This window comes from Meles meles, chromosome 7 (genome assembly GCF_922984935.1).
Source record: "Meles meles chromosome 7, mMelMel3.1 paternal haplotype, whole genome shotgun sequence".
Lineage (NCBI taxonomy): Eukaryota > Metazoa > Chordata > Mammalia > Carnivora > Mustelidae > Meles > Meles meles.
Window position 1 is genome coordinate 127,822,698 of NC_060072.1, and position 27,978 is coordinate 127,850,675.

General features: G+C 39.5%; 1 protein-coding gene across 1 annotated transcript in view; it reads left to right on the forward strand.

The window, feature by feature from the left end:
* Nucleotides 1-27,978, forward strand: part of MRC1 (mannose receptor C-type 1) — a 105,496-nt gene that overhangs the window by 63,209 nt on the left and 14,309 nt on the right. The window contains exons 13-25 of the mRNA XM_046013581.1: nucleotides 1,984-2,111; nucleotides 2,703-2,790; nucleotides 4,750-4,894; nucleotides 6,438-6,479; nucleotides 7,898-8,061; nucleotides 9,498-9,565; nucleotides 12,970-13,070; nucleotides 13,741-13,883; nucleotides 14,265-14,379; nucleotides 17,239-17,405; nucleotides 20,559-20,661; nucleotides 23,934-24,166; nucleotides 26,931-27,096. Coding sequence (XP_045869537.1) covers nucleotides 1,984-2,111; nucleotides 2,703-2,790; nucleotides 4,750-4,894; nucleotides 6,438-6,479; nucleotides 7,898-8,061; nucleotides 9,498-9,565; nucleotides 12,970-13,070; nucleotides 13,741-13,883; nucleotides 14,265-14,379; nucleotides 17,239-17,405; nucleotides 20,559-20,661; nucleotides 23,934-24,166; nucleotides 26,931-27,096 — 1,663 coding nt within the window. The remainder of the gene's footprint in view (nucleotides 1-1,983; nucleotides 2,112-2,702; nucleotides 2,791-4,749; nucleotides 4,895-6,437; nucleotides 6,480-7,897; nucleotides 8,062-9,497; nucleotides 9,566-12,969; nucleotides 13,071-13,740; nucleotides 13,884-14,264; nucleotides 14,380-17,238; nucleotides 17,406-20,558; nucleotides 20,662-23,933; nucleotides 24,167-26,930; nucleotides 27,097-27,978) is intronic.

Genomic DNA, 27,978 nt, shown 5'->3' on the forward strand with positions numbered 1-27,978 from the left:
TCGGTGCCATATGGCCACGGCATGCCTTATAAGATAGCTCAAGTTGAGGAAAAACTGAAATTCCTAACGTGTATCAGAATGAGGGTAGTTAGGATACCTGGGTGGCTCAGTTGATTAAGCGACTGCTTTTGGCTCCGGTCATGATCCTGGAGTCCCGGGATCGAGTCCCACATTAGGCTCCCTGCCTAGCAGGGGTGTGCTTCTCCTGCTGACCTCTCTCCTCTCATGCGCTCTCTCTCTCATTCTCTATTTCTCAAATAAATGAAATCTTAAAAAAAAAAAAAAGAATGAGGGTAGTTAGTCTTCTGTAACTCAAGGGGTGTGGCTAGTCGGTTTAGTCACTCCCACTGCTAGCCATAGAGACTGATAACCTGTTCAATCCTCGTTAGGCAGTTTCGAGTAAACATGTAATTTACCTAGAAGGGAATGTATAGGAGCAAGACAGGAGAGGATTCTGTAAATGGGTAAATTGAGCATGAACACACAGCAAGTCAGGTGTTTGTTGAGGCATCTGGAAACTTTGGCATTGACTACACAAAGGCCAGTCTCATCCTATGCACAGTCATTCCCCCAAGGTGGTAGGCTGAGCAGATTTGTTGCAGGGTTTTGAGAGAAGTAGCAGAATTCTTCAGAGCTGTGAAGCGAACGGGGTTCTGGTAGAGATGTTGCCCAGGTGGATATTTTACAAATTGGAATATGTGCTTCACTAGAAAATTATATGGTTTTAGAGATACGGGGGTAGGGCTCATTTGGAAATATATGGACTATCTTTGTATGTATGAAGATAAGGGAGTTATTTATAAAACTTAGGTGATGGTAAATTTATTTAAGAAAAGAAAATCTTATGTCACAGTGGAGTAGGTTGAAGTTCTCACAGGAGTCTTGGGAATTACTGGAAACTTGCTCAAGATACTTTTGTCCATATGGCTTAAGTTAGGGTCAAGGTGAAGATTGCCTTGGGTTGCTTAGTGACAGCTGGGAAGCCATAGTCTTTTGTGAGCAAATCCCATTTCCCACAAACCTGTGATGGTGGGGACCATGACTCATGAGAAGCAATAAATAAAAATTACAAAAGTTGGTAGATACAATGGCCTCCTATACTGTTTGCATAAAGATAGGTATTTCCCAGTCTGGAATTCTGTTTCACTACAGACCTCATGATAATATGAGACACTTCCTAATTTATATAATCTGTTAAATTTAGTTCAGCTTATAACCTTTTTAGATGCTTTGCCAAGTAAGTGTCTTTTGTGGCATGTGCTCCAATAGTTGTTAAAATATACAACTGTAAGGAAAAAAGACAAGACCATAGTAAAGGCACTAACAACGAAGTATTGAAAGACTGACCAGTTATTCATTGTTTAACCTAAACAGGATAACAAACTGTGGCACAATTTTTGTTTGGTTGGAAGTTTTTTCCTTATTTGTGTTTCTCTGTATCAAAAGTTATTCAGGGCCCCTGGGTGGCTCAGCCAGTTGAGTGTCTGGCTCTTGATCTCAGATCAGGGGAGCTGTTTAAGATCCTCTCTCCTCTCCCGCTGTCCCTTCCCTCCCCCTGCTGGCACATGCTTTCTCTCTCTCCTTCTAAAATAATAATAATAATAATAATAATAATAATAATAATAATAATAAAGTTCTTCTCTCTTTCCCACCTAACACTTAACCAAACTAATCCTGTCTTCTACAATGAGCTGTATATCTAACCCATATGCCTGAAACTTCTAAGATTTTAATCTAATTTCTCCTTTGCTGTAAAATCCTTTTATTTTCTAAGGTTTTCTCAACAAAATATCATCCCACATGTTTTGTGACCCAAATACTTACTCCTAAATTGATTTTTCAACCAAGAGAATTACCTTGCTTTGTGCCCCAGCAGTGTCTTACTTTCGATAGAGTGAAATCCTGTCAAAAGTAAATGATTATTTCTCTTGATTTGATAAGCAATCGAGTATAAAATAACTTCTGAAATGATATCATCTTTAGCTGTTTGCAAAAGGAAAACATGAGAAGAAAACCTGGTTTGAGTCTCGAGATTTTTGTAAAGCTCTGGGCGGTGACCTAGCTAGTATCAATAATAAAGAAGAACAGCAAGCAATTTGGCGATTAATAACGTAAGTGTCTTTTCTGTGTGATACTCCTTTCTTTTACCTATTTGGTGCTAACGATGTTGAGAGAATTCGTATGTTTTTGAAATTATCAGCTCGTAATGCTACTTGGGAGTGCCTATATTGTATCTCAAATCCAAAGGAAATTTTTGATCTGGTTTCACTTCCATATGCTTTAATTTTATAGGTATAAATCCTGTGATGAATTGCTCTATAAAAGTACAAAGCATGGGGTGCCTGGGTGGCTCAGTGGGTTAAGTCTCTGCCTTCGGCTCAGGTCATGATCCTAGGGTCCTGGGATGGAGCCCCACATCGGACTCTCTGCTGGGTGGGGAGCCTGCTCCCCCCCTCTCTCTCTGCCCGCTGGTCTGCCTACTTGTGATTTCTCTCTCTGTCAAATAAATAAATAAAATCTTAAAAAAAATAAAAGTAAAAGGCACTCAATAAATCTTATTAAACGTTAAATAAATGCTAATAAATGAATTACGGTCTTTCAGTGCTTTCCAAGTATATATTCTCAATTTGATTAGCTCTTACAGGTAACCAGACTTGTTTCTTCCAACAGCATAAGCTTTCTTTATGTCTTGTAAATTGCAGGGCTAGCGGAAGCTACCATGAGCTGTTTTGGTTGGGACTGACATATGGAAGTCCTTCAGAGGGCTTTACTTGGAGTGATGGTTCTCCTGTGAGTAATTTGATTTAATATATCATTTTCTCACTCTATCATGTATTTATTTTGATATTATCCTTGGGCTTAATCCAAATTTTTGGTAAGACAGACTATTGTGATAGCTACAACCATTTTTCTATGCAAAAGTAAATGCTATTTTGGATCATTATTCTGCTCCTGCCCTGATATCGTTCTCCTGTTCACCCAACCTTATAAGCACGGTGGACTGGATGGAAAAAAAAATTAGGAAACTCATTTCACTGTTTAAATAAAATAATGTTTTCATTCTGTCATTGCAAAACTGGTGTGCAAGTAGTTAAACTTCTTAAAAGTTGCGTTCTAAATAAGTGTTGGTGAGGATGTGGAGAAGACGGAGCCCTTGTGCCCTCTTGGTGGGAATGCAAACTGGAGCAGCTACTCTGGGAAACAGTATGGCGGTTCCTCAAAAAGTTAAAAATAGAGCTATCCCCTGATCCAGCAATAGCACTACTGGGTATTTACTCCCAAAATATGAAAACATTCATTCAAAAGGACCCATGAACCCCTATCATTATCGCAGCATTATTTACAATAGTTACACTAGGGAAGCAGCCCAACTGCCCAATGATAGATGAATGGGTAAAGAAGATGTGGTGTCTATATACACCTATATGCAATGAGATATTATTCAGCCATAAGGAAAGCATGAAATCTTGCCATTTGCAACAACATGGAGGGAGCTAGCGAGTACGATGTTAAGTGAAATAAGTCAGTCGGAGAAAAGACAAATACCGTAGGATTGCACTCACAGGTGGAATTTAAGAAACAAAACAAACAAGCAATGGAGAAAGAGAGACAAACCAGGAAACAGATCCTTAACTATAGAGAACAAAGTCGTGCTCCCAGAGGGGAGATGGGTGGGGGAGGGGGGAAATAGGTGAAGGGGATGAAGAGTGCACTTACCTTGATGAGCACTGAGTAATGTGTAGAATTGTTGAATCACTACATAGTACATCTGAAACTAACATCACACAGTATGTTAACTGTACTAGAATTATAATTAACAATATAAAAATTGTTTTTTGTATTTTATATAAAATTTTTTATAGATTTTTATTTTTTTATACTGTTTTATAGCTTCTTATAGATCAGGAGATCTGGAAACAACTTTTGAGAATCTACTTGTAGCCCCTGGGCCTTGTCAGCCTTCCCCATTCTCGGGAATGGAGAAGTGAGAGGCTTGGGCACATGCCGGCAACACTTAGTGTTCTAGTCATCCCAGGAAGTGATTTTATGTAATTTCACTTCTACCTCCTCTTCTAAACCATCAGCAACTTTTCAAGGCCCTTGAGTAAAGTGATTTATTTGATAGCTCCACTGACACTCGGATTTCATATTGATATTTCTGGAAAATACTTTGTCTAAAACGGTTGGCTCTGATTCCACACTGAAAACTGCAAAGTGGACCAGAACCCAGCCCTCCGTTGATTTCCACTGTTAATTTACATGAAAGCTGGTCGCTTGGTTAGCAGTATTTCATAAGTCTTTTTCCTTTAAAAGAAGAAATAATTGTACTTCTCTGTCTAATGAAGAGAAAAGTTTCCAACAACACACTGAAATATTAGCCCTTAAGAATTAGGGATATTAGAGATTTAGGATCTCCCAACACTGAGAAGTGGGGCTTTTTTTGCCAAGTTTTTCCCATATGTAAATCCCACTTTTGTGACCCTGGATCCATTCTATGAATAAGACCAAAGAGGATTTTATAGTATAGTAACAGCATATTCTCTTCAACTTTGAGAATTTCCATGTAAGGCAAGCTATTTCTTTCTCATCCATTTTCATAAACCTTGTTTTCAAAACAAAGCTATTGCAAAGAAAAGTAAATGGAATTAAAACAAAATATTAATAAACCTTCCTTTCCTACTTGGATAAATGATAGGAAATGGCCTGATAAAAATGATTAATAGTTGCAATGTAATATTTTGGACATAGGTTTCATATGAAAATTGGGCTTATGGAGAACCTAACAATTATCAAAATGTCGAATACTGTGGTGAGTTGAAAGGGGACTCTGGTATGTCCTGGAATGATATTAACTGTGAACATCTTAACAACTGGATTTGCCAGATACAAAAAGGTATGGTAACCTGTCGTTTATTTTATCTCAGGTTGGAGAACTAACCTCCTGATATCCCAGTATTTTCCCTTTATTAGCAGAACCAAACAAACAAAATAACTAAATAAGGGAACTGGCAGGGGCCATCATTTCACAGGATAAGAATGAAGTCACTGAGTACAGATAAATGTTCCAAAGGAACAGAAGATCAAAAGGCCACCCGGGAATCCTGGACAAGAGTCACGTCCTCTAAAGTTGTTCTCACAAGCTGTGATTCTGGCTCAGGTTCTATAGGGGGCGGAAGTGGGTGGGTAGTCTACTCGGCAAGCAGAGTCATGGAAACGCCATTCCTTTTTTGGAATATTTACTCTCTGACCTATGTCAGCCCTTCGATAGGTGAAAGTTTCCCAAATAGTCTAAATATGGATTTCTTAAATAAATGTTTTTAGCACAAAGAACAAGCACCATTTTGAGACATCTGGTGCTGTGATTCCCAGCATGTGACTGGTGGCCCAAAAATATCACTGCATGCTGTCAGTCATGATCTGAGATTCAGAAAGTTCCACAAACCCAAGTCAGGCATTGAGGTCCAAGGATCCAGGTTGTTAGGTTAGGATCAAGGAATAAACAGATCTTGCCTGGAACCACCATGTACAAAAGCTTCCTCTTTTGTAAACAGTTCGGTGGAACCACATTGCCCTCTGCTGTTGGGGACCTTGGCTACTTGCTAAAGACCCTGTTGCTCTCGGACTGTCCATCTGAGTCTTTTCCTCACTTCTCACAGATTAGTGCTTTCACAGTTTTCAGAATGAAGACATAAGTAGTGGCCAGTTTTTCTTTAGAGATCTCCACGCCACCGATGACTAGCTTCTCTACGTACTGTTGGTAGCTCTATATTTACGGGTGTTAACGGCATGAAGCCAAACTGGGGAACCTGCCTTTTATCAGATTCTCGCAACATCCAGATATATTGACTACTTACAAAGAAAAATATTTTGTTCAGGTTTAGTAAAACATACATTTAATAGAAATAAGATTCTTTGAAGAAAATATTTTATAAATAAAAAGTTCATCTCTATAATAAAGTTTTAAGTAGTTTCACAGAGAATTATAAGATGCGTAACTTCAACCAAACATCTTTTGAGTACCTTCTGCATACCAGTAACACATACATTTTACCCCACCTCTCTACACATATGACTAATTCCTTTTAGCTGTTGACAGAATTGAAGGTAGGCAATTTAAACCCCATCTGGGATTTGAACCTAAGCTTTCTGAATCCAACACCTGTGTTCCTTTCTTTCCTTTCTATGACACCATTTGTTGGGCCTGAAAAGTATCTTCCAATTTCTGGTGGCAATGACTTACCTAGTTCTTCTGTCCTTCCTTCTCCAACTCCATGACATGATGGGAGAAATGGAGAGTGGAAGAGAAGGAGAGAAAGAGAAAGAGAGAACAGTTATGTTTTTAGATAATTTGACCCATGAAAATAGTAAAATTAGAAGGACATGTGATTGCAGAAGTTCAAGCACACTTTAAAATCTGATTTCCTTTTGTTTTCCAGGACAAACACCCAAACCTGAGCCAACACCAGCTCCTCAAGACAGTAGGTGTTTCCTTATTTTGTGATCTGCATACTGATAATCTGTTTTTTTTCTCTCTCCTCTCTCTATGAAATGTACTTATACCTAGGAAGAACAGAATTTTCAGTATCTTTGAGAATCTTGTGGAAGTGTGGATCTTTTCCTCTAGACAGGAAGTGTGGATCTTATGCACAAACCTAAGCCATTTTAATACAATGTCTCAAGGGCTCTTGAATCATATCCCAGGGGCAGATCTCCTCTTTTTAGTAATGTATTGGTTTCCACTGGTTACTGTAACAAATTACCACAAACTTAGTGCCTTTTTTTAAAAAAAATATTTTATTTATTTATTTGACAGGGAGAGACACAGTGAGAGAGGGAACATGAGCAGGGGCATTGGGGAGGGAGAAGCAGGCCTCTGGCAGGGCAGGGAGCTAGATACGGGGCTCGATCCCAGGACCCTGGGATCATGACCTGAGCCAAAGGCAGATGTTTAACTGACTGAGCCACCCAGGCACACCTCAGAAACTCAGTGCCTTAAACCAACGCACACTCATTCAGAAATATGAAGTCAGTTTCACCAGGCCAACATTGGCAGGACTGTGCTTTCTGCAGAGGCTCTAAGGAAGAATCTGATTCCTTGCCTTTACTAACTTCTAGAACTGCATTCCTTGCATTGCTAGCTCGTGGACCCCTTCTCCATCTTGAAAAACCTGCAGTGTAACACCTTGCTTCATTTATCACATTACATTCTTCTGTAGTCAGATGTCCTTCCTAAAGGATGCTTGTGATTACATTAGGGCCCACCGGATAATAAGAGGATATCTCTCCATCTCAAGACCCGTAAATTAATCACGTGTACAAAGTGCCCTTTTCTATACAAGGTAACATTTATGGATTCCAGAGATTAGGATATGGATATCTTTGGGGTCTCATATTGTGCCTACAGTAGCCCAGACTGTGGAACACCATGGTTTGGAAGAAGGCTTAGGAGCCCGCCTGGTGTGTGAATTCCTTTGTTCTCCATTTATACGCTGAAGTGCCCAAGTCCATCTGTTACAGGCTCTTTGTTATATTGAGACGAAAGTTGATTTCTCCCAGCTTCCACCTCTTGACCTCAGAACATATTAGGTGCAGGTATGTAAGTCCTGCCAGCTATGCGATCCCATTGATAAAAGTAACATTGGGACTTCTTTTACCCAATGACCATACATGGAACTTAATTGAGGAGAAAAAGTTCCGGAGTTGGTGCCAAGCAGCTATCTGGCCTTCAGTAATTCAGTCTGTATTTGTCATAGCTATCCTGCTTATTCTGGTCTCTCAGAGTTGCAGATATTGCTGACAAAGCTACTTTATCGTTTCCACTTTTGTGTACCACAAGAACCAGATTCTGGAATTTGTCTAAGTAAACTTCATCATCCTTTTTTCATTAATTTTTCAGATCCACCAGTCACCGAAGATGGGTGGGTTATTTACAAAGACTACCAGTATTATTTTAGCAAAGAGAAGGAAACCATGGACAATGCCCGAGAATTTTGCAAGAGGAATTTTGGTGATCTTGTTTCTATTCAAAGTGAAAGTAAAAAGAAGTTTCTATGGAAATATGTAAGAATTTGATCAATTGAAGAATGAAACAGTGACATAATTAAAAAATATATAATGTCTACTATTGGTACCTGATGGTGTAGTTTCAAATTATGGGCTGAATTTGAATTTTCTCAGGTCAGGAGAAAGATGTCCATCCCAAAGGAGGAGGGGTGGTGCTGTAACAGAAATGAGTGACCTGATGGCTTAAATATTCAGTGCAGAATCATAAAACCTGGAATGTTTTTAGTTGAGGCTTTGTGAGGACCCAGACATGATGGCTTTGAGTTCACTAATTTGATTTTCGAAGATCATAATTCTTAACTAGTTGTTATATGTCAATCCTGGACCCTTTGTGTCTAGTGTAGGTTGATTACTTAAATATCTATCTTAGCTGGACCAAATTGTTGGTTAAAAGTACAGCTTGATTATTCATATAAACATCTTTCTTTGTTGTACCAAAATTGTCACATAGTAGAGCATAGTTTATTCTTTCCAAAGGTACTTAGCTCAGTATTTCTTTTTTAAAATCTTCATGGAATCCTTGCTGCTTACCAGAAGGGAGGTAAGAGAGAGAGCAGACAAAAAATAAGGTGAACATAATGAATGAATAAACATTCATTTGCTTACAAAGGTATTAAAGAGTAGCCTGACTTATTTTCATCTTTGTGGGTATATCTTGGTTTGGAATTTTTAGGATATTTCCTTATATTGTACAAATATATATGCATATGAAGTCTTTCCTTAGAAGCAAAATACCAAATGATTACTTTGTTTTAAAAAGAATATCTTCATACTGTTACGCTGAAAAAATAAATAAAATGGGGAAAAAAATAAAAAAAAATAAAAAGAATATCTTCAATAATTTAATTACTATAAGAATTTGGTATTATAGAGAATGATTTGAGGTATTTGTTTTATAAATTCAGGTTCTTATATGATGTGCATATTTTTCTTTTTCTTTTATTTAAAGCATATTTAATTTCTATACCTAACGTGGGGCTCAAATTCACAACCCCAAGATCAAGAGTCACATGCTCCTCTGACTTAACCAAGCACCACAATATTTTTCTTATTATTTCTATGAAAAACAGAACTTTGAATGTACAACAAAATTTCTGCATGAATCCTCCCTTAGAAAATGTCCCAAATGGGCTGCCTCATTAATAAGTAAGGTTTACTTAAGAATTTTCTTATTATAGGGGTGCCTGGGTGGCTCAGTTGGTTGAGCATCAACTCTTGGTTTTGGCACAGGATCTTGGGATCCTGAGATCAAGCCCCACACTAGGATCTGACTCAGCACACGTCTGCTTGAGATTCTCTCTCTTCCTCTCCCTTTGCCCATCCCCCTGCTCATACTCTCTCTGTCTCTCAAATAAATAAATAAATCTTAAAAAAAAAGAATTTACTTACTGTATAAGTCAGGAATGAACTATATGTAAATTTCTGCCTTTTAGGTAAACAGGAATGATGCACAACCAGCATATTTTATTGGCTTACGGATCAGCTTGGATAAAAAGTTTATGTAAGTACATCAAAATGAAACAACTTTGCTTCAGAGAGTGATTTGATAAACATCTAAGAGTTACTTTGAGACTAGTTTTGCTGAATACATTTTTAAAAATCCTACTGAATTCTCAATCTGAAAAGCATCTTTATTTTTTTTTGTGGGTTTCCTTTTTTTAATTTAAATTCAATTAATGAACATGTAGTGTATTACTAGTTTCAGAGGTAGAGTTCAGTGATTTATCAGTTGCATAGAACATCCAGTGCTCATTCCATCAAGTGACCCCCTTAATGCCCATCACCCAGCTACCCCATCCCCCTACCCACCTTCCCTCCAACAACCCAAAGTTTGTTTCCTTTGCTTAAGAAGAGTCTCTTACTGTTTGTCTCCCTCTCTGGTTTCATCCTGTTTTGTCCGTTCCCCCCCCCCCCCCCAGGTTTGTTTCTTTTACTAACCAGAATCATACTGCATATATTGTTCTTTGGTGTGCTTGTTGGCAATGTTCTCAGCCTAGCACACTCCTTTTATCCATTGTATATTCCACAGAATTAGTATCACTGTTTGGGTTGCTTCATTCTGCCATTATAATAAGGCTGACTTTTGTGCACAAACTTGAGCATAGGGGCTGGAATTTGAGGGAAAGAGTGTCAGTTTGAGCCCTTGGCAATCTGAGGTGAAGGTGTGTTAACCTGGCATTGAGTAGGTGGCAGGTTGTGCATGCTGACTCGGGCAGGAGGGCAGCTGGATTGTGAATTTGGGACCCACAGACTGATGGCATCATGTGTGACAGTGACATGGCTGGTTTTGGTTTTAACTTTTGTTTTCCTAGGAAACTCTATCTCTCCTTCTATTCTAAGTGAAAGCCTTGCTGCATAGAGTATTCTTGGCTGTAGATTTTTTTTCCTTTTAGTAGTTGGAATTTATCATGCTGCTTTCTTCTGGCCTGCAGAGTTTCTGCTGAAAAACCCACCGATAGCCATATGAGGTTTCCCTTATATGTCACTGCTTTCTTTTCTCTTGCTGCTTTTAAAATTCTCTATCACTACTTTTGGCTAACTTATTTACTTTACGTCTTGGTGCAGACCTCTTTGGGTTAGTTTTGTTGGGGGTTATCTGTGCCTCCTGGATCTGGATTTCTCTTTCCTTTCCCAGGAAGTTTTTACTATTATTTCTTTAGACAAATCTTCTGCCCCCTTTTCTTGCCCTTCTCCTTCTGAAATCCCTGTCATGTGACTGTTATGCTTGACAGTGTTGCTGAATTCCCTGGATCTATTCTCATTTTGTGTGTTTTCCCCCCTCTCATCTGTTCAACTTGATTATTTTCCATTACTCTGTCCTTCAGGTGGCTGATCCATTCTTCTACTTCTTCTTGTTTGCTATTTATTCCAGGTGGTCTATTTTTATTTCCATTTAGTGAGTCCAATAGCTCTAGTTCGTTCTTTTTTACATCTCCTGTCTCTTAGCAGGGGATCTCATGAAGGTCTTGCACTCTTTTCTCAAGTCCATTGAGTATTGTTTTGAGCATTACTTTAAATTCTCTATCAGACATATTTCTTATCTCCATTTTGTTTAGGTCTCTTGTGATTTTGTTCCACTCTTTCATTTGGGACATATTCCTCTCTCTCCTCATTTTGTCTATTGTTATGTCTGTTTCTCTGCATTAGGAGAGTCAGCTCTGCCTCCCACACTTGAAAGTAGTGGCTTTATGAAGAAGAGGTCCCGCAGTGCAATGTCTCCTTTTCACCAGAAAATGGTGCTTCGGGGGTGTCGCCTATGTGTATTACTACAGGGGCTCCTACCATTGTGGCGGAGCTATATTTGCCTTTGGTCCAGTCTGTGATGGCTCTCTGCCTGTTGTGGGCAGAGTCTGGTCCCTGTTAGTGGGCCAGTTGGGGGCTGCCTTGGGCTTGAGTTGAGTCAGACTGGGAGTTTACCAGAGATGACGTAGCATCAAACTGCAGGCACTCTCCCCGTGTGGTCCCCTGAGAAGCTTTGGGTGCTGGGTGGGACCTGTAGTCAGACCAGCTGCCTGCTCCCAGCCCACTGCTGGGGTGACAGTCAGACTGGCATGTGGTTCTCTTCCCCTCTCCCTGGAGCAGGACTCACTCTGGAGTGGTGGGGCCCTCATCTAGGTTGCTTGCACACAGCCCAGCTGGTGACACCATTTTGATGGGATCCTGCCAAGAGTGACTGGAGGGGGCTGATCTCTTCACTGTGACCTCTTTGTCAGTCTGCAGAGAATCTATTTTGCCTAAAAAGTGTCTTTAAAAAGATGAAAATAATTTTTTTAAAATCCTGTTAAATATTTTCAACATCATAATTCTCAAACAACTCAAATTTAACTCAAGATTTAATCTTGCATAATTCCACCTATCTTTGTTTTAGGGTATCATCACATGTTAGCCAGTAATCTACTAAGAAGATGTGTTATACATATATGAATACTAAACTTAATTTTGGAAAATTATGATTCCCATTTGGACCATCCTTGGTGCACAGAATTAAAGGGTCCTTTTATGTTGCCCCACTTATGTTTTCACAGCATTACTTTGAAATACCCTTTCAACTGCTTGAAATGCTTTTCCTTCAAAGGAATGACTGTACTGTTTTCTATTAGATACAGGGGCCAGGAAAAGCTGTGGGAGGGAGGAAATTAGTACATTTTTGGGGTTTCTTTCCTTGTTCATTAATACACATGTTCTCCTGAGTTTGAAGAGGAGATATGTCTTCCTGGCTCAGGCACAGATGTTTTAGCCACATTCTGTGTGACCATTAAGTGCCATTTTTGAGATAGAGATCCAAACTCACACTCATTATTTTTAAGCATCAGAAATGCTTGATGCTTCTTTGGGCAAGTACTGTTTTAATCATCTCTAAAATGAGAGGGTCGCATTTGATGATCTCTTGCTCTCTTTCCAGCTCACAGTCCCTGAATTTCCATAATTTATGAAAATAAACATCAGCCCACATACCTTAGGAGAAACCTACAATAAACATGAAAATCAGAGTATGGGCTTAATGAGAAACTCTGAATTCTTGATCTCTCTCTATGGGTGGTTTTGTTTTGTGGGAATCATGCCTAATAAGTACTTGGAGAGGCTGTTTGCTTCTGGTCCCCTTCCAAAGAAACTGGGATCTCTGTGACCTTTCTCACTTCAAGACTAAAGGTAGCTTCTTCCAGAGAGGGAAAAAGAAGACAGACTAGCCAAAACATTGGGTTACTGAAGAGGAGCAAAAGGCCACAGGAAGCACCAACCACTTGGGAGTTTTCCTGCTGGTCTCTCTAGAATCTTCTCTTCTGTTTGCTTAAAATACTGTGCCCTATTCATCTTCATTGACTAATCCATTCACCCCACCAAGCTGTAGCCAGTTATCCTAATGTTTGGATAATTATTACTAACTGCCTGAATTTTCTTTTCTAGTTGGATGGATGGAAGCAAAGTGGATTATGTGGCTTGGGCCACAGGTGAACCTAATTTTGCAAATGACGATGAAAACTGTGTGACCATGTATTCAAATTCAGGTAAACTATAAAAATCTTGAGTTTGCCTTATGGCATGTTGTGTCAACCCTACCCTAATCCTAGGCTAAAGGTAGCAAGTCGTGCACTTCAAACAGGCAAGAAAAGCAGAGAAAAAGAAGTTTAATTTCAGTAGCATCACTGTTTGGTTTGTGAGAATGGAAGCTTGACATTTGCTCTACTATATGACACAGACATCTCACTTCTCATTTTATGTAACATTTCTTCATATTTTGATTTGAGCAAAATATCCAAAATATTTATCTATCTCTTTCCATATCTTTGTCTGTAAAATGAGAATCATGGCAGAACTTACCTGTTGTTGAGTAGATTAAAGATGTAATATACCCAAAACACTAAGCAAATGCTTGGTATATCTAATTTTAGGTATTATTAGATTATTGTTATTAGCTCTTAATGATTATTTAGATAATACATCTGCAACACTGAGTTTATTCTGTTCCCATAGGAAGCTCTCTAGAAAGTTGAACTATTACCAGTTTAAGCGAAAGAACAAAAGAATAGGGCATAGATCTTTCTAGTCACTTGTGTAAAAATGTTTGTAGTCTCAGCCATTTCTGAGAATCTTTATAAAACATAAGTATGTTTTTTTACAAGAATGTTTTAAAATGCAAATATGTAAGTCTAACTTGGCTACTTTGTCCTTTGCCAGGGTTCTGGAATGACATTAATTGTGGTTATCCAAATGCCTTCATCTGCCAGAGACATAACAGCAGCATCAATGCCACGGTTATTCCAACGGTGCCTTCAGTCCCAGGAGGTTGCAAGGAAGGCTGGAGTTTTTACAATAACAAGGTACGAAGAAAATTAGTAGTAGAGTTGGCATTGATCAATACAGAGAGCGACAGTGCACATCTTTCAGCTCAGAGGTAACTGGCTTATCCAATGACTTCAGAAAATTTTAGGCAGGAATAGATAGAGGTTCCTATGTCAAATTTCTTATGGAAATGGAGAGTATGCTTGGAGAGAGTCTCCAAATGGGTGTGTCCTTGGTTCTAAGGAAGAAAAAAACTTTGCAAAGGAAGTTCATGGGTGACAAATCTCACTTAACCTTTTGGATCTCTATTTGGTTGGAGAAAATTTATACGTAGCTATCAGCTTCATGAAAAATTTTCATTTCTTTAGAACAAACACTGGTATCTTTATTTAGTCCCTTTTTCTCCTCTTTCATCCAAGTGTTTCAGAATCTTTGGATTTGTTGAAGAAGAAAGAAAAAATTGGCAAGAGGCACGGAAAGCTTGCATAGGATTTGGGGGAAATCTGGTATCGATCCGCAATGAAAAAGAGCAAGGTATGCAGACTTGTACATCTAGTGATGCATTTAAATATGTAATTTTCCCCGTGCTGATAGTAAATGATACTTTGGTTTTCCAGAGTGAACACTAGGCAGGGGAGAAAACCGAAGCACACAGGGAGAATAATTTTATTCAGTTGTAGTCACCGCCCTGGGCATTGAAAAGAACCTTTCCATTGTTAGGACAATTCTGTGAAGCCGGTTATCATCACCCCACCTCTGAGTGAGGAAGTGGTGTTCTGGGAGCCCGTTGTTAAGGAATCAGACTGGCTCTTCGACTTACATTCTGTTCTGTTTTGGCCAAACTGGTTTATTCCCCAAAGAGCCAAGGAAGTAGAGTAGTTCTAGGAGTGAAATGGAAAATTGCTAATTTATTGTACTTCTAACCACTTAATCACATACCTTAAAATGCAATAAAACTAATTTTAAATAGGAACATTGAACAAATGGAGACCTCCCCCCCCCAAAAAAAAAACCCAAAACATTAAGGATAAACCAGAAGTTTGAAGAAAATATTGAAAGAGAAAACGGACCATATCCATATAGCGGGTCAAGAGAAAGATAGTTGACCAATCTTGCATGGTATTTTCATGGCCACCTTACCGGAAATAGAGACTAAGCTAAATGAGTGACTCGTCACCTGAAGGACGATACTAACCACCAGCAGACCAGCCAGATGATGTTACTAAATCTGTAGAGGGTTTGGAAGCCACAGCAGCAGGAAGTGAGGCATGTTTGAAAGACCTTCAGTTTTCACAGCCTGGAAAAGAGAGGGTGCGGGCTTTGAAAAGAGAAGAATGTGGACCTGTATTGTTCCAGAATGAAGACTTAGTACCCCTGAAGGGCTGTTACAAAGAAATAGATTTAGGCTCCAAATCGGGAGGCCATTCCCATAATTAGAACTGATTAAATGAGCTGCTTTCTAAGTTCTCTAAAGGGCTGTGAAAAAGCTTACCTTGGAAAGTTCTCAGCTGGCTGCTGTAGAGTCACACAGACTGACTGGTACGTAGTATGAAAGATGTTCAGTAAATATTTTTACGAATGAATTTATGTGAGATCTTGAGGGGGAGATGAGGAACTGCATAATTTCAGGCTTCCTTTTGGTTTTGGGATTCTTTGACTTCCAGAATCATTTACATGTCTCCGAAAATATACAAAGAAGAAAGACCCAGGGAACTTCTATAGCCCTCACTCAAATGTTTCCTCTCCTCTATAAATGCCGTCATGGTCTCTCTTGGAACATGAGATTCAATAAATCAACCAAGGTTTCACTGAGAGCCTTTCTCAAGTTCAGCAACTTGCCAGACCCTGAAAGAAAAGGGTTAAATCATAACACACAATAGATACGTTTTCAGAATAGAATAGAATAGAATATTTCTCTAACTGGACTACCATATTTTGGGCTTAACTACCCAGCAGAGAAACATAATAATTGATTTCTTCTCTTAACCACAAAGTGCTGATTCCTGGCATCACAGAATTAGAACCTGGGTAATAGAGATGTGCAGAAGGAAACAATTTTCAGATACAATAACATTATTCCTGGCAAAACCGGCACACGTTGTTGAATTCTTATTGTGGTTGTTGGCAGAAAAAAAAGTCAGTGCTGAAATATTGGCAGGTAGTGCTTTTCCACATTCATTTTAATTTGGGGATGGGGAAAGTTAAGATCTTATTTAGGAAATAAAACAAAACCAAAATAAATATCTAGCCATGCTCTTCTCCCCCTGAAAAATGTTGAAAAAAATTTTTTTTTCTTAACCTTTAGTTTAGAAATAAGCAAATCCCTGAGCAGAGGGAGAATATACTCTAAGAGGAGAACAAACATGTAACAGTGGCCCTTCCGTGGAATTGTTTGTTTCATGAATAAACAGCTTCTCTCGGTTTTGCGTTTTCTTTGAGTAACCCGAAGTCTTAGTCACTCCATTTCCCATTCGCATTCAGGAGCCTGGGTGTAAGCAGAGGTGTTGGGAAATTGCTGTGTCCAGCTGGTGCTCATTCACCTGGGCAGCCTTGGCTCCTGGCCCGAGAGGCTGCTGGCCTTGTGGGCGGCCGGGAGGTCTGTGCATGCGCACAGACAAATGCACATGGGATGGGGCACGTGCTCATTGAAGCATTTTACAGCTTCTGGGCATTTGCCACCATCCTCTCTGCCACAGAACAGTCAAGGAAGCAAAAGGCCACGCTAGCTCTACATTTGCTGCGTTTTTCTAGATCTTCTCTCTTAATGATGCGAGTGATGCCCCCCCGCCTCCCCGCCCCACCTCCGGGTTCAAGCACATGGGGTGGATGCCGCTGGCCCTTAGGGGTTGCTGCCAAAGGGAGTTCTAATTGGGTAGCTCTTTTGGTTTGGAAATCCAGTGTAGTGATAACTTGACAGCCTCAAGCATCTTGTTTGGACAAGTAGGTTTAATTTTTAGGCGTTTTCTGGGTTAAGAGCGCTGTTTGCCTCCCTGGGGTTATCTTATCTAAACAATCAGCAAACCCACTAACTCATGGGATGAGTGTGTGTGAATTAGAAACACTGGCTCTTCCTGCAGGCTGGCAGGCAACCCCAGCCCAGATTGGGGGAAGGGGGCATGACATGGCACTCTCGGGGCAAGGGATGGACTCAGCCACCCTTGTCCCAGTTCCCCACTCCCCCTGGGCAAGGCCTAGCCTGTCCAGCTAAACAAACTGAAGTGATAAGGTGAATGTAAGGTTAGAATGTGTTTGTTTTCATGGTAAGTGGTTTTAAACAGTAATAAAGACCTTAATCACGTACTCAGTATTTTAAACTTACATATTTTGAATATTTTCTGTATTTTGAGTATTTCCCCCCAAAGATTAAAATTATCTTGTGGAACTTTCTTTCAGCATTTCTTACCTATCATATGAAGGACTCCACTTTTAATGCCTGGACTGGGCTGAATGATGTGAATTCAGAGCACACGTTCCTTTGGACGGATGGGCGAGGAGTTCATTATACAAACTGGGGGAAGGGTTATCCTGGAGGAAGAAGGAGCAGTCTTTCCTATGAAGACGTAAGTATCAGTTTCAGGTCACCTCTCTGCAAACGGTCAGCCTGCTGAAGGGCAGCGGATTATTGATTCATCTGCGGAACATCCCCCAGAGTTCTTGCTCTGGCTCACTCTTGTAGATCTTAAGTGTTTCAGACTCAGCCTGCCTTGAGGGAAAGGGTATAAATTCAATTACAAACTCTTTGACTTGTGGGGTAGGTGGTGGCGGTCTCAAGGGATGGGAAAACCACCTCCATTCCGGATTTGTGTTTGGGTCAGGATGTACACTTGAGCCCAGAGTTGCCAATTTTATTCGTATCAGCTGCCTCGAAACTCTTGAAGCTTGTAGTATTAGTGCAACTACGACTCCTTCTAAAGGTAGAAGTTATCTGCCATTCATAGAGGATTTACCACGTGCCAAACACTGCTAGCTGCTCTTACACGTTAACCTAAGAGACAGAGGGGTGGTTATTTTCTTACTTTTAATCTGGCATCATTGAACAGTCAACTGGTCCATGTTAAACACCATGTTAGGTATTGAGAAAAACATGAAGGAACAGCAGCTTCTGTTCTGACATTAAAGAAGCGTAGGTTTATGTTAGACCGCAAGTCTGATATGGGAAAGAAGAGAGTACAAAGTGTGATTGTATGATGTCAGGATCAGTTATAAAGCCCTGTAGTAGGCAGGAGGAAAGAAGCTTACTGTGGGATGGAGGGGTCTAGTCAGTCAGTACTTACTTAGGGAGGCTCTCGTTTAATGAAGAGAAGGAATCTGAGAGCAAAAAAAAAAAAAAAAAAAAAAAATCAGCTCTGGGTCTTTTCCTCAAGAGGCTTAAGACAGTGATCAGGGAACTTGGGTATGTGGGGTGGGGAAGACCATGCAAAGTGGGCAAGGTGAATAAAGTCTTCAAGAAAAGAGCCTGGGTGGCTCAGTGGGTTAAGCCTCTGCCTTCGGCTCAGGTCATGATCTCAGGGTCATGGGATTGAGGCCCACATCGTGCTCTCTGCTCAGCGGGGAGCCTGCTTCCCTTCCTCTCTGCCTACTTGTGACCTCTGTCTGTCAAATGAATAAATTAAATCTTAAAAAAAAAAAAAGAGCACCAGGTGGGTCTGGGTAGGAGTAAATGACTTGGGATATAGTAGGGCTTTTATACAGAAAAGGAGTAGGTGTAAACTTTGAAAGGTTGACAACAGAATTGAGAGAAATTTAGTTGCTCCAGGAGTGAGTTTGGACTTTGTCAGATGAGAAAAGGTTGGAGCAGAAAAATGACCTAATCAAAATGGTACCTTTACGATAGTTAATTGGGTGAGCTCTGTGTAGGGTAGATACATTTAGATGATGGGTCAGTGATGTTCTGTCAAGAAATTCTTTGAATCTTCATTACATTCATGAGGGCTAAAAACTTACTGAAGAAGTTAAAGTAGAATGGAGTGAGGTGAGATTTTCTTAGAAAAATTTGTGTGAGGGGTGAATTTTGTGTAAAGAAAAAAAAAATTATTGTTGCCCAAGTTTGTTTTGTTTTGTTTTGAGAACCTACTGACAAGCAGAAATAACGGAAGGAAAAATCTGCAATCTCACCACCTGGGAAAGAAACACTGTTAATTTTTTGTTGAATTTATTTCTAGACTTTTTCTTAGTGCGTGAAAAATAGAAAGTTTATTTCGCAAAAATGGAATCAAAACACACATACTGTGTTGTTACAATTTCAGGATTTGAAAAGTGACAAGGATTCACTACAGTGTGATAAAGAGAGTGTGAGAGAACTCTTCGTACAGGTTCTGTAGTGGAAACATGCTTGCTCTGTACAGGTTTTCTGGAGAAGAGCATGGGCTGTAAGCTAGCATCATGGAAGATAAGAATAGCCAAGAGGGAAGATGGGAATGAACGGAGCGTCTAAATGTGGGATTGGGAGTTCCTAGGAGTTGAAGTTCATGGGATAATGAGGCTGGGGGCAGGGAGGTTGCAAAGGCATTTAGAGGAGCACGAGCGGTGGATCAGGGAATAGGGGGTAAAGCAAAGGGCTGGGGCTCTTTCCATCTTTCTCCTCTGCATCACTGGCCTGCTGGCCTAGCTTTTCACTGCGGCATGGGAGAGAAGTTTAGGTCATCCTGTCTGTTCAAGATAATACCCAATCTTTCCTTCCTTTGTGGCTCTTTACCAAAAAGAAAACCTTCCTGGGGAGCACTCCTGCTCACAGTGCGCTTCGCATTCCTCATTTGTTGAGAAGCAAGATAGTGCAGTGCTATGGTCTATGCCAGGAGACTGAATGCCTGCAGTTTGTATTCTGACTCTTATTCATTAGCTGAATAACTGTGGGCAAGTTAGCCTGTGCCTCAATGAACCTGCACCTCATATCTCTCATCCGGGAACTGGGCATCCGCATAGGACCAACCACTAAGGATAGCTGTGAGTTTACAGGAATTAATACACATCTAGCACTTAGTACAATGTCAGATATTATAGATGTGAGCTCTAATTGCTAGAGCCTATAGGTAAAGAAGTGCAACACATGATAAATCAAAGACTTCATCTGACCTTGGATGAAAACTCTGGCAGGTGCAAGTTTTTCTTTACTTGATTTGGCTCATGGACTGTCCTCTGGAAGCTTGATATTGCAAACATATCCACAACAAAAAATAGAAAAGTCTTTCTAGCCTGGCATATGTCCGTGTACGTTTGCAAATAACATGTGAAACTTTCTAGTTACATACCAGCCATTTGCTCTGAATCCATAATGATAATCATATAAATTAAACTAACAATGAAGAAATATAGATTATACTCATTTCTCTTTAACAGTAGGATACATGTTTTGGGGTTTGAGTCATGAGAATTTATATGGAGAAGATATTGTATCTCCTAACATTTGATTGCTAAACTTTGATAGAGATGTATACCATTTCTGATAGCAAAGTTTCTCAGACCTGTCTCTAAAATCATCCCAATCTATCTGGTTTTTAATTAAAAATAGCAAGAATTCAGTGTGAGAGATTCACTTGGAAAGTGCGAGCAGTTTCCTGGAAAAAAGGATGAATTGAACGTGACTGTAAATGAATCAGGATCATCTTTAAATTTGGTGGTTAAGAGTGAGGCTTTTTCCTGACTTATTAATGAATCGATTAAAACAATTATTGAGTCACACTACTTTTTATTTTCCTTTCTCCACAAATGTACAGGCTGACTGTGTGGTTATTATTGGAGGGAAATCAAGGGATGCAGGAAAATGGATGGACGACACGTGTGACAGTAAACGAGGTTACATATGCCAGACACTCCCAGGTAGGTTCCGCCAGACCTTGTCTGCCCATAGAGCTGGGTGGTTTTATATAGATATATTTTTTTCAAGATTTTATTTATTTATTTGATAGAGAGAGATCACAAGTAGGCAAAGAGACAGGCAGGAGAGAAGGGGGAAGCATGTTCCCAGCCGAGCAGAGAGCCCGATGCGGGGCTTGATCCCAGGACCCTGAGATCATGACCTGAGCTGAAGGCAGAGACTTAACCCACTGAGCCACCCAGGTGCCCCTTAATATATTTTAAAAAAATGGCCTCCTTCTCAATTTTGCTCTAAACCTTAAACTGCTCTAAAAACATAAAATTTTATTTAAAGAATGGCCATCCCCAAGCACATTGTTTGTTTCTCACCGCAACCTGTGATCGAGAGAAAAGGTGACATTTTCTCGAAACTATTCATGAGTGTAACCCTTCATCCATTATCAAAAAAATTTGTGCAGATTACCCTTGAAGTTGGAACTTTTTCTAACTTCATAAGAAATGTAGGATATTTGCCTGCCTGTTCCTTTTTAACAATGTCACAGTAAGAATACTTCAGTTCTGCTTGCGTAGTTTGAGAACCATTGGCACAGAACATTGTATATGCCTCATTGGTTCTGTATTCTGTGCCTTTAAAAATGTCGATGTCTTTTTTTACGATTTTAAGTAATCTCTGTACCCAGTGTGGGGCTCAAACTCACAACCGCAAGATCAAGAGTCACATGTTCTACCGACTGAGCCAGCCAGATGCCCCTAAAAATACCTGATTTGTGTTTCACTTTGTATCTTAGGAAGCCCTGCGGTTAAACAAAAATAAAACAGAAAATGTGCATATTTGCTGAGAGCCCAGATTATGGTTGGACACTCTTTAGTGTCCGGTGAAAGAAGAATACAAATGTCTAGTTACACAAAAAGAGGGCCAGAAATTAAAAGGTGGTTTAGAGAGGAGGGTGCAAGTGGGGTGGGCTGCTCTCATTCTGAGAACAGCTCTTTGAGTTTGAACTAGAAGGTACTTGTTCTGATACATCAAACTGACTTTCTACACTCTCCAGGGAATCGGGCAACTACGGTCAACTCATGACCATGAGTGAAAATCGCTTGATAATATTTTCAGGTGATTGAAAAGTGCTGCAGAAATTCTAAGCTTTCATTAATTCAAAATCTGGTCTAGGGCCTGTTGCTTTTCCCTCTACGCTCTGTCCTATGGCTGCAGAATTTTAGGCCACAAGAAAAGTACACATGCCATCTGTGCCCATGTTTTGAGGAAAGGAGGGAATATCCTTCCAGGATATCCTTCCAGGAGTGAATGCTGACTCACAAGCTTTTTGAAAATCTTTTTCTTATTATTATAAACATAAGTGATAGAATATTTTCCACTTATTCCAACTATTTAAAAATAAAAAGTATTTATCATCATCCACATATACCTTAATGATTTTATTCATATATATATATATATTCATGTATGTATGTGAATAAAACCCCCCATTTAAAAAATATGTAACACATGTTCTTTGTTGACATTTTAGAAAATGCAGAAAGGCATAAAGAAGGAGGAAAAATTACCCACAGTCCAACCACCTGAAAATAACTTCTCAATAGTTTAATTTTTCCTTAGTCATTTTATGAATGTTTTAATAAACAAATTGGACAGATGAGCTATTTCCTAATTGCATATAGCCTTCCGTGAAACTTTTTTAAGCTTTATTTGAAGTCTCATTTGGCACTTTTAGTGGTCCCCAAATTCTCCACAGGTATTAAGACAAACCCAGACCTCCACAAGTTGGGAAATGGTTAAGATTATTCAGTCTCTCCAGGCTGTATGTACCACGTGAGGGTGCTGGTCGAGTGTCTTGGTTTACTGAGATTCTTCTACCAACACAAGGTGGCAGCAACCGCAGAAGAAAGGGGAAGCTGCCTTGGCCGAAATGAAGTCATTACCATACTAGGCATAATCAAAAGCGCGTTTGGCATTTGGATAGTGACAGAACAAGGCAGATGGTATATTAGGTCGGTATTATAGTGGAACACGTCTGAGAATTAGCGGAGACAAAATTGGTAGGCAAGGACATCTAGAACCCTAAAACAGGAGTTGGCAATTTTTTTCTGTAGAGAGACACACTGTAAATATTTTAGGCTGCAAATATACATTCTCTGTTGCAACTCCTCAGCTCTGACATGATGCTAAGCAGTCACAGACAACATGTAAACAAGTGAATGTGGCTGGGTTCCAATAAAACTTTATTTATGGACACAAATTTGAATTTCATACAATGTTTACATGTCACAAAATATTATTTTTTATTTAATTGTTGTTATTTTTGTCAGCCATTTAAAAGCCGTTCTTGGCTCACTGGCTACAAAAACAGACAAGAGGCCAGATTTCACCCTCTGGCTCTCATTTGCTAACCTCTCACTTTAGGGCATCCATTAAGAGACACAGAAAGAAACTCTTTTTGGGGTGTTGACAGTAAGGGGCACAAAGGATGGGTGGGGTTTAAACAGCCATTAGAAACGCATACTGGAAGACTGAGGGAAAAAGTTCAGAAAGCCAAAGTGATTCTGTTTTAGGCTCTACCCCCTGAGTCAGTTTGGGCAAGATATCGGAGCTCTGAATGAAGGGTGTGAGCAATCATCAGTAGGAGAAAAGCCTGATCCTGAGATAAGGGTTAAAGGACCCAGGACTGGTGTCTGGCTTCATGCCAAAACTTAAAGCAGGCTCTGGAAGGTCCATTACTAACAGGTAGAGTCAAATAAATACAAAGAGATGCAAATTCATGGAGAGGGTGCAGCAGACAGAGGAGAGGGAGGAAGCTCTGTTGGTGACCTTGAAATATGACCAAAATGATAAAACAAAGATTAGTAGTGACAGGATGGTAGATATTCTTTAATCGATGGAATTAAACTGTGTCGTTTCTTTCATTCAGATACCAGATCTCATTGAATTTGCAAGCCTTTGGTTTTAGTTTTTTTTTCACCTTTTGGTTTTTTGGTTTGTTTTTTTTTTAATTTAGAAACTTGATTACGTATCTATATTAATGGTCTAAATACAGTTTGGAAATTATTTCATTCAACCAGCCATACTGATTAAAAAACAGAGCTTTGTTTTTTGGTGTGAAATGACTCATGAAAATATTTTTAACAGCTGATGGTTTAGATTTATGCTATCCTGATTATCTTTATAATGTATGAGATATGGTAGTAGATGACGTGTACCATTAACCCTCAAAGAAGTGGTTATTGATAATGCTAATGAAAAATGAATCTTTTTGTTCCAGACTCTTCCCTGCCTAATCCTCCAACAACAATTCCAACAGATGGCTTTGTTAAATATGGTGAAAGTAACTATTCACTCATGAAATTGAAGTTAGAGTGGCATGAAGCAGAGAAATATTGCAAGCTTCACAGTTCCCTTATTGCTAGCATTCTAGATCCCTATAGTAACGCATTTGCATGGATGCAAATGCAAAAATTTAATGAACCCGTGTGGATCGCCCTGAACAGTAACTTGGTAAGATGCCGGGAACATGTGGGACTTGACGTGATTGGTAAATTGTGATTAAATACGATTCTCTTTCTGTTCATTCTGTTGGATATTTGTTACATGTAAGACACTGTGCCGGGCAATGTGAATGATGCGAACGTGAACTAGACCGAATCTTGCAAGGACCCCAGTGCCTTCAAGGACCTAGCAAGCTGGTGATATCTGTCAGAAATCAAACTAAGATTTATAGAGCTTATACTAACTCTAATATTGCTTTTGAATATTAAAATTAGATTCTGCATCTAAGCATTTTTATTTATTAACTTACTCTTCCCTGGTGTCCCAATTACAACTATGCCATCGGAATTAAGAAAGCAGATCGGGGCATGATTCCTGGATCACGAGGCACTTTTTCTTTGTCGAGGCAAGCCCTAGAGTTATAAGTCCTAAAGTTGTGTGAAGAATTTCACTGCAGTCAATTCTCTGTGTTGCATAAAAGAAAAAGGCAGGTTGGTGGAGTATTGGAGTGGTGGGCGGAGGCAGTGGGCCCAGAATGAAGAGTGGTGATGAAGTTGCCAAACTATCCCGATAGTGAGTCTTCTCTGATGCCCTGTGAGTCATCTGTCCTCCATCTACTTAGCTAGCCAGCCGGCAGACTTCCCAATAGAATAGCGTGACTGCAAGTAACTAAGGGACAAGATCGAAAATGTCGAAGAGAGGCGTATAAAAGTGCTAACAGGAGACAAAAGGGATGGGTTGAGTGAGGGAAGAAGGTCAAGAAGGCTTCTCAGAGAACATGGGCTTTATAGATGTGGTCTGGGATGGTTGGCCATAGAGAAGGAGTACCACGAAGAGACAAAAGGCAGAAGGAGTTAGAAACGGAAAGTGGGTTGGTGTCGGATTTGAGAGAGCTTCTCATTCTGTGCTGCAGAGATAAAAAGGCGCGCTTCATGGGCAGAGTAAATCCTGAGTAGGGAAGTGAACATTTAAAAGTAAGTGGTTCCATAATGATTTCTGTGATGAAAATTAGGCAAGACATTTTTGTGTCTAGTTGATTCTATTTTAGTGATGAATTTTCTTGATAGTTCATTTTCTTTTATAGACCCATTTTCTTCTTTTTTTTCCCCATTTTATTTTTTCAGCGTAACAGTATTCATTCTTTTTGCACAACACCCAGTGCTCCATGCAAAACGTGCCCTCCCCATTACCCACCACCTGTTCCCCCAACCTCCCATCCCTGACCCTTCAAAACCCTCAGGTTGTTTTTTTCAGAGTCCATAGTCTCTTATGGTTCGCCTCCCCTTCCAATTTTTTTTTTTTTAATAAACATATAATGTATTTTTATCCCCAGGGGTACAGGTCTGTGAATCGCCAGGTTTACACACTTCACAGCACTCACGATAGCACTTACCCTCCCCAATGTCCATAGCCCCCTCCCCCTCTCCCAATCCCACCTCCCCCCAGCAACCCCCAGTTTGTTTTGTGAGATTAAATAAATGAAACAAGATGGGATTGGGAGGGAGACCCATTTTCTTCTTATAGACGTGGTCACAGATCTCTCATGAGTTTAAAATAGGCTTTATTTATTTATTTAAAACAGATTTTTATAAAAAGATTTTATTTATTTATTTGACAGAGATCACAGGTAGGCAGAGAGGCAGGCAGAGAGAGAGAGAGAGAGGAGGAAGCAGGCTCTCTGCTGAGCAGAGAGCCGATGTGGGGCTTGATCCCAGGACCCTGAGATCATGATCTGAGAGGAAGGCAGAGGCTTAACCCACTGAGCCACCCAGGCGCCCTGGCTTTTATTTATTTTTAGAAAGATTAAGTAGATTTTCCACTATACCAACCTTTATAATTAAAACAGTAGTATTAACTTCCTTATGTCTGTGGAATTAATGACAATGTAAGTATTATGTGATTAAACGTGATAGAATACTACAAAATCCTATCTTGGAATAACACATGCTTTTGATTTTGTCATTAAATCTTTGGTAATTGACTTGGTAAATGAAATAATGTGGTTAAAATGGGAGCTATTTGAATTATTTCAAATTCATTTATCTCATTAATACTATATATCATATTTTTAGGCATTACTTGTAAAATCTCTCAGACTGTTAAGAGGATATTATTGATAAATAATATTTTTATGTTATTAATTAATTTATATGTGATCATAAATTCATTCTACTAAATTTAATAAGAAAGTAAGTGTACAAATTGAATAAAACAATCAACTGTGTAAAAATTACTCTCATGATTTGCTGGAAGACCACCTTACTGGAAAGCAAGACACCTAGGCTCCTCTGTTACTTATCCACCTGATCTCACCTGTCATTGGTCATGTATACTTTTTCAAAAGCTAACCAATGAGAAGATCAGAAGAGATTAGTGTTTCTCTCCAACGTCTGTCAATGAAAATCACTTAATTTTCATTATCATTTCATTAATAATATAATAAACATTTTATTTGTTCCAAAGACAAAATTTGTATTAAGCTGAAAACCTGTGAAGAAAGAGTTTCATAGAATAAGACGTGGGTGAAGTCTGTGTTTTTCAAATTAGCTTCCAAGGGTATAGTTATGGGGAACTCTGAGAGTCTCTCTAAAAGAAAGGTGACATTTACTGAATTTAAATTTGTAGAACTTATTTAGAAAATGTACTTTTTGTTCCCAAATGTTGGAGACTGTCAAATCGTAGTCTCAAATATATTTCTGCTCCTCACTGGGTCTTTTTGGTGTTTTCTAAATGAGGCGAGACTTTCTGTTAATGGTGGCTTTTCTTCTTGCAGACCAATAATGAGTATGCTTGGACTGACAAATGGAAGATGAGGTTCACTAACTGGGCTGCTGACGAGCCCAGACTGAAATCAGCATGCGTTTATCTGGATTCCGATGGCTACTGGAAGACCGCATCTTGCAATGAAAGTTTTTATTTTCTCTGCAAAAGATCAGATGGTAATTGAATACACAAAAACAATCAAGGGGTTTGACATTTTCTCAATAAGCTAATACATACCGCTATTGATATTATTAAACAGTAACATGTTTTGGAGATTTAAGAATAAGATAATAAAACCTATCCCTTCACCTAACAAAAGACTGACTTGGGAATTGGGGCGCCTGGGTGGCTCAGTGGGTTAAAGCCTCTGCCTTCAGCTCAGGTCATGATCCCAGGGTCCTGGGATGGAGCCCCATATCGGGCTCTCTGCTCAGCAGGGAGCCTGCTTCCTCCTCTCTCTCCCTGCCTGCCTCTCTGACTAGTTGCAATCTCTGTCTATCCAATAAATAAATAAAATCTTTAAAAAAAAAAAAAAGACTGACTTGGGAATAAACAAATGTATAGAGATCTGAATGATAGAGAAAATTTTCTTCAGTGCTAGAGTTTATTTGCATTTTTTAGATTTTTGAATTTTTTTAAAGATTTTATTTATTTATTTGACAGAGAGAGAGATCACAAGTAGGCAGAGAGGCAGGCAGAGAGAGAGGAGGAAGCAGGCTCCCCACAGAGCAGAGAGCCCGATGCGGGGCTCGATCCCAGGACCCCGAGATCATGCCGAGCCGAAGGCAGCGGCTCAATCCACTGAGCCACCCAGGTGCCCCGATTTTTGAATTTTTATTATTGAGATTATCCTCTGTCAGATTTGTCAGGAAATTATGATTACCTTTTATATCAACAGCATATCTGTATCAGAGTAATTTTTATCAGGGTGCATGTAAATTAATCAGAGGCAGTGAGATTATGGTTTTAGCTTTCCTAGAATACAGTCCTAGAAGTGGACAAGGATACATTCCTAGAGTTTTAATTGCCCCATTTCGTTATATCACAGACATGAGTCA